The sequence below is a fragment of the Sapajus apella genome, unplaced genomic scaffold, assembly GCF_009761245.1.
Source record: "Sapajus apella isolate SASKATOON/1434 unplaced genomic scaffold, GSC_monkey_1.0 scaffold143, whole genome shotgun sequence".
NCBI classification, from domain to species: domain Eukaryota; kingdom Metazoa; phylum Chordata; class Mammalia; order Primates; family Cebidae; genus Sapajus; species Sapajus apella.
This window is the reverse complement of record NW_022437083.1, coordinates 2,308,709-2,321,907: the sequence shown is the minus strand read 5'-3', so window position 1 is coordinate 2,321,907 and position 13,199 is coordinate 2,308,709. Positions and strand designations below refer to the sequence as shown.

Sequence of the window (13,199 nt, the reverse complement as noted above, 5' to 3'; positions counted from 1 at the left end):
TCCTGTACTTGGCAGATGGAAATGGCACTGTGTGACTGTTCCGTGACTGCACACTCCTTTAAGGTGTTCTCTGGGTATTCACCCTGATTTTGGGGGTAGGTGGGATTATGAAAAACAACATCACAGACTTCCTTGACTATAAGTAAAGACCTTTTCATTTTTTTCTGGGACTGGGTCTCACTCTGTCATCCAGGCTAGAGTGCCATGGTGCAATCATAGCTCACTGCAGCCTCGACCTCCTGGCCTTAAGTGATCCTCCCATCTCAGCCTCCCAAAGTAGATGGGATTACAGGTGCACACCACCATGCCCAGCTAATTTTTTAATTTTTTGTGGAGACAATGTTGCCAGGCTGGTCTTGAACTCCTAGACTCAAGCAGTCCCGTCTCGGCTTCCCAAAATGCTGGGATTACAGGTGTGAGCCACCATGCCCAGCCTATAAAGGTATTTTTGACATCATCATCTCCACTAACTGTCTTTGTTAGCCTGGTTGTACCAAACTTCTCAGGCACAAAAAACAACAGAGAACTGACTGTCAACTTAGAAGCAAGGAAATTATTTCCTGGGGTACAAGACTAATTCCAAAGCCAAATAAACATTAAAAATGAAACCAGCATAATGGTTCATCAAAGTTTACATAATAAATCTAAGGTGTCCATGTAACTTATTTCCTTTATGTGAATAAAGGAAGAGCTATTTTACTGCAGCACCAGAAAGTAACAGTAGCAGCATCTGCGTCATTTTGGGAAAGACGGGCCAAAGTGCCATCAGATGTGCTACACTGAGGCTGAGGATCAGGCACATCTCCTTCCTGTCTTAAGGGCACAAATCAAAGGAAGGAAGTTGTTCTCAGGAGGTTTATGAATGTTTGTTTTCAAAAAGCTTTATTCATAAACAAGTAGATTTTAAACCAAGAAATTATACATTGCTGAAAGGAATATCAGCGACTTTCCAAAAGGGTAATTAGGTAGTATCTATCAAAAGACAAACAACAAATGCCTATATCTTTGGCCTAGCTATTCCAATTCTGGGAACTACCTCATAGTAAATATAGACGTTATTCATCGCGGTGCTGTTTACAATAGCAACAGTTAGGAAACAGCCTAAATTTCAATGGAAGATTGAATATAGCAATAATACACCCACAACAAGGTGGGAGGATATATAAATGATTTACTTAGATATTCATGGAAATTGGTAATATTGGTTGCCTGTTACAGGGACACCAGGTGGCTGTGAGACAGATCTTGAGAGGAAGACATTTTACTTTATGCCCTCTTTGTACTTTATGGATATTAAACTGTGGGAATGTATTGATTTCCTTTGATTTGATTTTTTGAGACAAGGTCTGGCTCTGTCACCCAGGCTGGACTGCAGTGATGTGGTCTCAGCTCACTGTAACCTCTACCTCCCAGGCTAAAATGATCCTCCCACCTCAGCCTCCCAAGTAGCTGGGGTTACAGATACACAACACCATGCCCAGCTAATTTTTGTTTTTTGTAGAGATGGGATATCACATGTTGCCCAGGCTAATTGTTTTGTTTTCTTTTGTTTTAATGAGACGGAGTCTGGCTCTGTCACCCAGGCTGGAGGACAGTGTTGTGATCTAGGCTCCCTGCAACCTGTTTCCCGGGTTCAAGTGATTCTCCTGCCTCAGCCTCCTGAGTCGCTGGGATTACAGGTGAAAGCCACCATACCGGGAAGATTTTTGTATTTTTAGTAGAGACAGGGTTTCACCATGTTGGCCAGGCTAGTCTCAAAACTCCTGACCTGAAGTGATCCACCTGCCTTGGCCTCCCAAATTGCTGGGATCATGGGTGTGAGCCATCACACCCAGCCTAGGCTGGTTGTACTGATTTTAAAATACAGCAAATAAAAATTTTTAATTATACCACCAATCCAATGGAAAACTAATAATTAATTTAATGGATTTAAGAGTCAGAAAGGTCATAGCTCAAGCTTGCCAACCAGCTTTCTTCCTCTGTAGCCTTGGCTTCCTTCTGCCTCAGTATTCACCTCTATGAGACAAAGCAGGCTGGGTGTGGTAGCTCACACCTGTAATCCCAGCACTTGGAAGACCAGGGCAGGAGGATTGCTTGAGCCCAGGAGTTTGAGACCAGCCTGGGCAACACAGTGAAACCTATCTCTATTAAAAATTATTTTTTACTGCCAGCATGTGTCAACGAAAAAAGAAAGAAGAAAAATAATTATTTAAAAAATAATTTTTACAAAAACAAAGTAAAATAAAACAAAATCTGAGCATATAATCCCTCTTCCATATCCCAGAAATCACTGCATTGGCTCTGTGCCTATTAAAAAATAAAAAATTTTAAAAACTTTGGGGCCAGGTGTGATGGCTCATGCCTATAATCCCAGCACTGTGCGAGGCCAAGGCAGGCAGATCACCTGAGGTCAGCAGTTCAAGGCCTGCCTGGCTAACATGGTGAAACCCCGTCTCTACTAAAAATACAAAAATTAGATGGGTGTGGTGGTGGGCGTCATTAATAATCCTAGCTACTTGGGAGGCTGAAGTGGGAGAATTACTTCAACTTGGGAGGCAGAGGTTGCAGTGAGCCAAGATCAAGGCACTGCGCTCCAGCCTGGGCGACAGAGCAAGACTCTGCCTCAAAAAAAAAAAAAAACAAAAACACACGCACACAAATTTTAAAGTATCCCAGAAGTCATGTCCATGAAGTAACTAACACACTTCCGTTTTTCCTAACAAGTCCAGAGGGGCTACAAGTCTCACACTATTTGATCCTAAAACACAAGGACAGAATATAAAAAGTAAGACTATTTTGTTGTTTGTTAGCTACTAGGCAGCACACAGCCGGGAAGTTATGCTCAAGAAACACATTGCCTGGACGATGGCAGCAGCACAGAACGCTGCTGATCAGGTGGCTGCCACAGCACAGCTACTCACCCCGTGTTAAGCCGAGGAGGTCACTGAACCTTTTCACGAGTCCCAGATGTGCCTCTTGCTCTCTCCAGTGCTGCCCCAGCTTACTTATCTCAACTGGCCACTATTCCACCCCAAGTCGTTGGCAAACCCAGACTGACATATTAACCAAATGGCCAGCAGGGGCCGCTGTTAAACTAGTCTGGGAAGAAAGCTAGCATTAACCATTCTTACCAAGCGGCTGCTGGCCAGGATAACCACACCCCTGATTTATATTTGTTGTTTCCACACACGTATGTGCCGAGACAACAAATGTATATTATAGTATGTATAACATTTATATAAATCATATACTTTTAATATAACTTTTAATGTTCATATCATTATATAATATATATTATACATCTTATAATATATCCTTTATATATTATACATATTATATATGTGCTTGTGTGTGTATATAAATATATATATATATATATATATATATATATATATATTTTTTTTTTTTTTAAAGACAGGGTCTCTGTCACCCAGGCTGGAGTGCAGTGGTGCAATCATGGCTCACTGTACTCTAGATCTCCTGGGCTCAAGCGATCCTCTCACCTCAGCCTCCTGAGTAACTGGGACTATAGATGCACACCACCACATCTGGCTAATTTTTAAAATTTTTTGTAGAGACGGGATCTCACTGTATTGCCCAGGCTGGTCTTGAATTCCTGGCCTTGAGTAATCCCTTTTGCCTTGGTCTCCCAAAGTGCCAGGATTATAGGCAGGAGCCACAACACTCAACCTCTGTATATTCTCAACAGCAACTCCCTTTCATGCTCAAAACTGTCCTGATTTGGATGATAAATTATATGGTTTCTATGGATTATGAATTATATGCTGTACCACTGGTGACTACGTAACCATATGTCCTCCCTTAGGCAGAAGAAACCTGGGTTTCAATTAATGATCTCTTGTGATATATTTATTCTCCCAAATACCTACCACCGAAACATTCTGTCCCTAACAGATTTCCATTGCCCTTCACATTCTCCCTTTTTCTTACTTTCTCTGAGTTAAACATACTGCTGATTTTTTTTTTCATCCTCCAAGACATTCCCAGAGCTGACCTTCTTATCTCTCCAATCATATTTGTTTTTCTCTGAGTAGAGAATCTTCTCCTAGACTATACAACCTTCCCAGTGAAAACATGGGGAGCAGGAGGGAGATGTTTAAAATTCACTACAGCACGTGCACATTCTTTATTGGTTTATTCCTTGTCCTGCACTGGCATGAATGCAGTTAGCTACTTGGTGATTTAACATAAAACAGTCAGACAAAATGAGATATGAGAGAAAAACCAGAGTTCAAATGAAGCTGGCAAATTTATAGGCTAGTTTGTGCCTGTTTGTTCCACCAAAAATACAATTATTTTGCCGAAGGCCTTCTATTCTAGTGCTTACAGTAAGTGGCAGCATTCCAGGTTGAAGCTTTAGGTACAATTCTATCCCGCTAATGATCTCTTTTACTGTAGGCTGGGTACAGTGGCTCACTGCTGGAGTCCCAGCTACTTGGGAGACTGAGATTTGAGAACTGCTTGAACCCAGGAGGCGAAGGTTGCAGTGAGCTGAGATCACGCCACTGCACTCCAGCCTGGGCGACAGAGCAAGACTCTGTCTCAAAAAACAAAACAAAACAAAGCTTGAAAGCAGTACATATATTTTCAACTTTTACATACCACAAATGGCATGTGGACAAATTAGCAACAAACTGGGTGATGCAACCAAACTGATCAGATCTAAATGAATAACTGATTCTAAATGTGTGTCATTAGGGAGTACATAAAAAGTTCTTGCTCCCAACAAACTCTACTATCACACCTGAATGTGAACCTAAACTATCTTTTGGCATTTTGAAGTTAGACCTGCCCACCTTACACTCTGATCCATATGGTCTCTGGTTTTCCTTGTCATTTTACCCTGTCCCAGGAGCCTACCTATTACCCAAATAAGGGAAGCCAAACTCAAAAACCATAAATGAATCAGAGGGTTGCAATCAACATGAACTATATCTAAACATTTCTGCAAAAGGGACGGATTCTCTGGGATTAGCCTCTTTTTTGTTTAGGACCCAAAAACCACAATACATATGCCCAAAATAAGGCCAAGGGGTAGGTGTTAAAATTCCTGATATGACACTTGTATCACTTGTTTGTTTTTTGTTTGTTTTGAGACAGGGTCTCACTCTGTCACCCAGGCTGGAGTGCAGTGGCGTGATCTTGGCTCACTGCAATCTCTGCCTCCTGGGTTCATGCAATTCTCTGCCTTAGCCTCCCGAGTAGCTTGGCCTATAGGCGTGCACTGCCAAGTCCAGATAAGTTTTGTATTTTTAGTAAAGACAGGGTTTCACCATGTTAACCAGGCTGGTCTCGAACTCTTGACCTCAAGTGATCCACCCACCTCGGCCTCCCAAAATGCTGGGATTACAGGCGTGAGCCACCGCTCCTGGCCCACTTCTATTTGTACTTCACTGTTCTTCAGTTACGACAGAGAGCAAACCTACCAACACAATTAAGAAGTAACCACAAATAAACTGTGTATGCTGCAAATATATACATTTATGGCTCTTATTCCCTGGCGTTTGAGTCTTAGTTCAGCCCTACATTTACAGGATAGAGAGAATACTTATTATAGTAATCAGAAACAGTGAAAAAGGATTGGGAAAATTGGAGAATTTACAGAGAAAAAAGAACATTTGTCTATAGGACTTTGTATTCATAACAAATGCTCTTGGAAGTTTCTTTTTATATTGAGCTCTAAAACCAATTGTTCCACATAAGAAAAGCATCTTGAATATATATTAATAATTTATGTGGTCAAAAACTGCTAATTAATGATGTAAATTAAGCACACAAATAAAGAGAAAGGACTTTGAAAATAATAAAGTATTTTTTAAAACTTGGAAAATTATAATATCAGGAAAAATAAAGTGATGAGCATCTCCCAACTTGGGATATTTTTGTCCTCTGTCAATCAGCAGGACCACAGAAAACTGACAGAAAGTAGAAAGATTGTGGGGGAAATTCTGAAGGCTATGAAAAATGTGACAGCCTCAACTATTATTCAGACCTTTATAGAAATAGACAAGAACCAGCTCAGACGAATATACTATCTTATGGTTTCTGTTCTACTGTATCTCATAGCTGCAATAACAGCCCAGGAAACTGGGAAAGTTTATGGAGTGGAGTTACCCTCCTAAATAGAGCATCAAGGCCGATGGGAAGAACCCCTTCCTCCATTAGCCTTTACAAGTAAACGGAGGGAAGTATTTAGAGACTAGGTGTGTATTTGATCAACACAATGGAATGCTAAAAACAATAATCAACAGCAAATTAAGTAGGTATTTACTTACAAGGAGTTCCTCTACTGGCTTCTTCCATAGTTACCCTGACATAGGGCTTACTAAAGTCAACTTCAATTTCATCAGAAAAAGGAGCTGGTTGCCGCAAGCCCTTAAGAAAAGGAAAGTGAATGAAAAGAAAGTTCAATTCAATGGCATACATGGAAATACTAAAAAAATGGCAGCTTTAAAGAAAAATCAGTTATTCGATATGATGTGACTAAAATTCTTCCTGAAACATTGTAACATAAAAAAGAAGGGAACAAAAGGTATTCCAAACCGACAAATGAAAGTTGTAATCTTGTACAAAATGGGCAAATCGGGGCATAAAAAATAAATGTCTTGCAGGTGATTTCAGGTTAAGATGGAGCCATCTGTCTGGGAAACCAAGCACAGTCCCAACTAACTGGGTCAGGAATGACGGCTCCTCTGCAGCATGGCAAAACAGCCAGCCCTGTATCATGTGACAAACTGCCAAGATGCATAAATGCACTTTCTTTCTTTTCTTTTTTTTTTTTTTTGAGACAGAGTCTCACTCTCTCACCCAGGCTGAAGTGCAGTGGCATGATCTCGGCTCACTGCAAGCTCCACCTTCCAGGTTCAAGCGATTCTCCTGCCTCAGCCTCCTGAGTAGTTGGGATTATAGGTGCCCGCCACCACACCCAGCTAACTTTTGTATTTTTAGTAGAGACTGGGTTTTGCCATGTTGGCCAGGCTGGTCTCAAACTCCTAACCTCAAGAGATCCACCTGCCTTAGCCTTCCAACGTGCTGGGATTATAGATGTGAGCCACCGCGGCTGGCCCCTAAGTGCATTTTCACACCACTTCAACCAGGAACCCCCTTCGCTGTCAGGGGGTCTGCGTGACCAAGGGGTGCAGCAGAGCCAGGTGTTCGGCTCCCTGCACCGGCAGGGGGCAGGAACGGTAGTGGAGGACCAGCTCAGGCATGCTGGGGAAGGGCCCGCTGTGTTGGCCCAGCACCACCTGGTTCTCTCGGGTCCGTGAGAACTTCAGATGCAGGAACCCCTGGCTAGAGCAGGTGCTTTATTAAGTGTAATTATTGCTGTGTAGTGCTTTACACTGTAAATATGTTCTAATGCTCATAACAGCCCCGTAAGGCAAGAAGTACTGTAACTGGTATCTTCAGTTTAAGGATGAGAGGAACGAGGCAGGGCACAGTGGCTCATGCCTGTACTCCCAGAACTTTGGGAGACCAAGGCAGGCAGATGACCTGAGGTCAGGAATTCCAAGACCAGCCTGGCCAACATGGTGAAACCCTGTCTCTACTAAAAATACAAAATTAACCGAGCATGGTGGCATACCTGTAATTCCAGCTACTCAAGGGGCTGAGGCATGAGAATCACTGGAACCCAGGAGGCAGAGGTTGCAATGAGCCGAGATCGCACCATTGCACTCCAGCCTGGGCCACAGAGCAAGACTCAGTCTCAAAAAAAAAAAAAGAATGAGAGAAACGAGATTCAGAGAAGTTATGTAAACTGCATGCAGTTACTCAGAGGCCAAGTTGAAATCATTATGCAGACATGTTGATCTCTCTATTATAGATGGCTTCACTTAAGAGTTTTTATTATTCCTAAATATTTTATTTACTTGATGCTATTGTGAACAGAATTGTTTTCTTAATTTTATTTTTGGATTGTTCCTTGATACTATGTAACAGTGCAGTTGATCTGTATTTGTGTTTGTGTAACTGAGCTTTTCTGTATATTGATCTTATGTCCTATGTCTTTGCTGAAGTTAACTATTACTTCTAGTACCAGTTGTTGTTTTATCAATTCCCTGGCATTTCCTACATATAGCATCACGTTGTCTGTGAATGAAGATAGTTTTGCTTATTCTTTTCCAATCTGGGTTTTTGTTTTTGTTTTTTTTTGAGAGTCTGGCTCTGTTGCCCAGTCTGGACTGCACTGGCACCATTTTGGCTCACTGCAACCTCGACCTCCCCGATTCAAGTGATCCTCCCATCTCAGCCTCCCAGGTAGCTGGGACTACAGACATGCACTACCTGACACCCACGTACGTTTTTATTCTGGCTGAGACAAGGTCTCACCATGTGCCTAGGCAGGTCTCAAACTCCTGGCCTCATGCAATCCTTCCACCTTGGCCTCCAAAAGTGCTGAGTTTATAGGTGTGAGCCACCACACCCAGCTAATTTTTCGTATTATTTTTTTAATTCAGTCTCCATAGAGACTGTCAAAAAAATTGCTAATGCTGACTATATTGCAAGTCATCACAGAGGGGTATTGGGAAAAGTTTTCAAGTAGTAATAATCATGCCTCAGATAAACCTCAGTGGCTACTGTGCAAAACTTTTTTTAAAATTACTGCTACTGTGCAAAGCTTTTTTTTTTTTTTTTTTTTTTTTTGACAGAGTCTGGCCCTGTCGCTCAGGCTGGAGTGCAATGGTGCAATCTTGGCTCACTGCAATCTCTGCCTCCTGGGTTCAAGCAATTCTACTGCCTCAGCCTCCTGAGAAGCTGGGATTACAGGTGCATACCACCATGCCCAGCTAATTTTTTGTATCTTTAATAGAGACGGGGTTTCACCTTGTTGGCCAGGCTGGTCTCGAACTCTGGACCTTGTGATCAGCCCACCTTGGCCTCTCAAAGTGCTGGGATTACAGGCGTGAGCCTCTGCGCCCAGCCTGCAAAGCTGTTTTTTAAAAATTATTATTAATTTTTTAGAGATAGGGTTTTGCCATGTTGCCCAGGCTGGGCTCGAACTCCTGGACTCATGCGATCCACCCAGCTCAACCTCCCAAAGTGCTGGGGTTACAGGTGTGAACCACTGCACCTGGCCTGGGATTTTTAACTATTGTTTGTTTCTTTTTTTCTTTTGAGACGGAGTTTCACTCTTGTTACCCAGGCTGGAGTGCAATGGCACGATCTCGGCTCACCGCAACCTCTGCCTCCTGGGTTCAGGCAATTCTCCTGCCTCAGCCTCCTGAGTAGCTGGGATTACAGGCGTGCGCCTGTTAGAAATAACCCAAATGTCCATCCATGAATGGATAAACAAAATGGAATGTCCATACGATGGAATATTATTCACCTAAAAAGGAATAAAGTACTAACAGATGCTACCACTTGGATGATCTTGAAAATATTATGCTAAACAAAGGAAGTCAGACACAAAAGGCCACATATTGTATGATTTCATTTACATTAGATGTGCAGACTAGGCAAATCCATAGAGACAGGAAGTAGATCCGTGGTTGCCAGGAGGTAGCTGGAGGGGCAATAGGGAGTGACTGCTAATGAATACAGGGGACTTCTTTTTGTGATGATGAAATGTTCTGCAATTAGATAGTTGTGATGGTTGTACAGCAGGATGAATATACGATAAACTACTGACTTGTATACCTTAAAATGGTTAAAATAATGAATTTTCTCCAAATTTAAAAAGATATATTAAGTATCTTTCACAACTGTTTCTTCAGTCTTTTTCACATACTTTGTATGTTTCCAGGTAGAAGACAAATCCAGCTGTCCTTCCTGGCTGGGGTTTATGCTGAATCAGTTTCTCCCAAGCGTAGGGAGTGAAACCTAACGTTGTGCAACTATAACAAAGCAGCAAAATCTTTTTTTTTTTTTTGAGATGGAGTCTTGCTCTGTCGCCAGGGGTTTCACCATGTCGGCCAGCATGGTCTCGACCTCCTGACCTCGTGATCTGCCTGCCTTGGCCTCCCAAAGTGCTGAGACTACAGATGTGAGCCACTACGCCCAGCCCAAAGTCTTTGTTTCCAGAGTTGTCTTCAGTTAGAAAAGTCAGTATTTTTAAAAACACCGTGTAATTCTCAAAGAACAGTGTCTCTAGAAGTGGAGGTTCATAAAAGTAGAGCTGAATATTTCTATGTTCTCCTAAAACACATCTCCTTCATTTTAACCTCAAGGGAGTTCCTACAGTATTGCTTTCAAGTCTTAACGACTATCTGGTAGTGCGGTATAAATGGAAGTGTGTGGGGTTAGGACTTGAAAAATTTAGATCTAAATCCCAACTCCATCATTTCACAGCAGTGAAATCACAGCAAGTTTCTAAAGCTTTGATTTCATCTTCTATAAAACAGAAGACAATAATACCTGCCCTACAAGTTTACCATGAGGATTAAACAAAACAGCATCCACAGAGTAATTAACACAATGTTTACAAAAGTCGGCACTCAACAAATTCAGCTCATTGTCATAAGCTCGTTTCCTCTTTATTCTATAGAATGCAGATTTCAGCATGCTAACAAAATTAACCTTTATTAATCTAAGAGGTTGGCTTCTAAAATGCTAAACTTTCAAAATGTATGCAGCTAAAAATTATAATAATGGCCATCAACCATCCCCAAATTATGAATTCTCTCTGAATGCAATATTGCTTCCATAACAACTTTTTTCAGACTATATTCACACACATTATCTCACTATTCTTCAAAATTTCAGTGAAAAATGAGAGATTCTAGCATCCATACTAACAGGGAAATGGAGATAATTCAAATAAGATGAGACTAGAACTTGATATTGTCTTCCCAAAGTACACGTTTTACTAAAAAGTTTCTGAATGCCACAGAAAAACATTTATTTCCCTTTTACCCAAACATTCTGTATTAATGATAACAGGTCCTTCCGTGAGCCCAGCTGTTTCTATTTTTTTTTTTTTTTTTTTTTTTTGAGATGGAGTTTCGCTCTTGTTACCCAGGCTGGAGTGCAATGGCGCGATCTCGGCTCACCCCAACCTCCGCCTCCTGGGTTCAGGCAATTCTCCTGCCTCAGCCTCCTGAGTAGCTGGGATTACAGGCACGCGCCACCATGCCCAGCTAATTTTTTGTAGTTTTAGTAGAGACGGGGTTTCACCGTGTTGACCAGGATGGTCTCAATCTCTTGACCTCGTGATCCACCCGCCTCGGCCTCCCAAAGTGCTGGGATTACAGGCGTGAGCCACCGCGCCCGGCCACTGTTTCTATTTTTTTAAGAGACAAGATCTCACTTTGTCATCCATGCTGAAATGCAGTGGTGCGATCATACCTCACTGTAACCTTGAACTCCTGGGCTCAAGAGATCTCCCTGCCTCAGCCTCCTGAGTAGCTAGGACCACAGGTGCACACCACTATACCCAGCTAATTTTTCAATTTTTTTTTGTAGGGACAGTATCTCACTATAATACATTCCCCAGGCTGGTCTTAAATTCCTGGCCTCAAGGGATCCTTTCACATCCCAAAGTGCTTGGATTATAGGCATGAGCCACTGTGCTTGGCCCAATTATTTCAATAATGCCACAGGAAAGGCTACAGAGTCAGGAGGAATACCATGTGGCGTGAGAAAGAAGGGACAGGGAACAGAGCTGAAAGATTCCACCTCTTGGGCATCTGTTTTTAGAATAGAAAAACAATAATTCTCCCTGACTCCTACTGCCATTTCAGTGGTAAACAATGAGCTCACCTGACAGTTGCTACTTGGATATCTGATAGGCCTTCTAATTGAACTTGTACTAAGTTAAACTCTTCTGTCTTCTTCTCAACCTACTCTTCCTCCTGGTATTTCTTATCCCATATACATAATCTACCTAAGACTGAAACCTAGGAGTCTTTCTTAACACATTTTGTCCTCCATATCTCAGTAATCTCTAAGAATTGTCTATTTTACATCTTTCTTTTTTAATTATAATTTTAATTTAAAATAGAGACGGGGTCTCCCTATGTTGCCCAGGCTGGTCTCAAACTCCTGGGCTCAAGGGATCCTCCCACCTTGGCCTCCCAAAGTGCTGGGATTACAGGCATGAAGCCACCAAGCCTGGCCAATTTTACCTCTTAAAAATGTTTAAGGTTTGTTTTGTACTCTCTGTATCTAACATCATAGTTTAAGCCCTATTTCATAAATCTGAACTTGTACTCTATCTCTTGTTCATTTACTGAATTCCTTGAATCCTTCAAAGTTCAGCTCAAAAACAATCCTTTTGATGAGGCTTTTCCCAAAGCACTGGACACACATCTTGGTCAAAGTCAGTCTCTTGCTTCTTAAGACTCATCGAGGTGAAATGAGATTGTGACGCCTCTACTTAGCCGTAAGTAGAACTGTGGCCATCCTGACCCACCAATCCAGGTATCTAATACTTGGAGATCCTTCCTATTCCTTTTTTCTCGAGAGATTGACTTTGTAACTTCCTCTAACTGCCTTCTTTTTGGCACTTTTCATACTGTATCTTAATTTCATACTCTATCTTAATTATTTGTTGCTGTTTCTTACCCCTTTTTGTCTGTGAGTTTCCCAAGAGCAAGGTCATCTTTTCATCCTTGCATCTCCAATGCACAGCAATATATTTTCGTTCTCAATATATTTTGGTTCAAATGAGATTGTGAGGCCTACTTAGCCATAAGCAGAACTATGGCCAATTTTCCCCACAGTTTAGGTACTTCATGACTCATTCATACATATGATATTCTTTGTAAATTATTTTATTTTAATTTTACTTTTTATTGAGAAGGGATATTACTATGTTGGCCAGGTTATCTTGAACTCCTGGCCTCAAGCAATCCTCCCGCCTCCCAAAGTGCTACGATTACAGGCGTGGGCCATTCGTGCCTAGCCAGAGACAATATTAAGATATACTAAATGTCTAATGTTTTGTAAATACTTTTGTGATCCTTTTGATTGAACCTTTTGAAACATCTGTATTAATAAATTCTTTATACCTATAGACAAAATAGTCATCAAGTTTTTCCTTCTTAACTCTTTTGTCTCTTTTCTATCCATTTCATCCTGACCCACCAACCCAGGTATCTAATACTTGGTGATCCTTTATTCCTTTCTTTACTTGCAAGGAAAGTGTTTTTCTAAAGCTAACGAGCTCCGCCAGGTGTGGTGGCTCATGCCTGCCATCTCAGCACTCCGGGAGGCAGAAGTTGGCGGATAGCTTGAGC

At 41.6% G+C, this 13,199-nt stretch overlaps 1 protein-coding gene and 1 pseudogene across 3 annotated transcripts in view; both read right to left on the bottom strand.

The window, feature by feature from the left end:
• The window catches only part of PCYT1A (phosphate cytidylyltransferase 1, choline, alpha), a 48,624-nt gene that overhangs the window by 9,825 nt on the left and 25,600 nt on the right, over window positions 1-13,199 (bottom strand). For all 3 annotated transcript variants that reach the window (XM_032264208.1, XM_032264207.1, XM_032264209.1), the window contains exon 3: window positions 6,297-6,396. In XM_032264208.1, coding sequence (XP_032120099.1) covers window positions 6,297-6,396 — 100 coding nt within the window. The remainder of the gene's footprint in view (window positions 1-6,296; window positions 6,397-13,199) is intronic.
• Window positions 8,481-8,612, bottom strand: LOC116540687 (annotated as a pseudogene).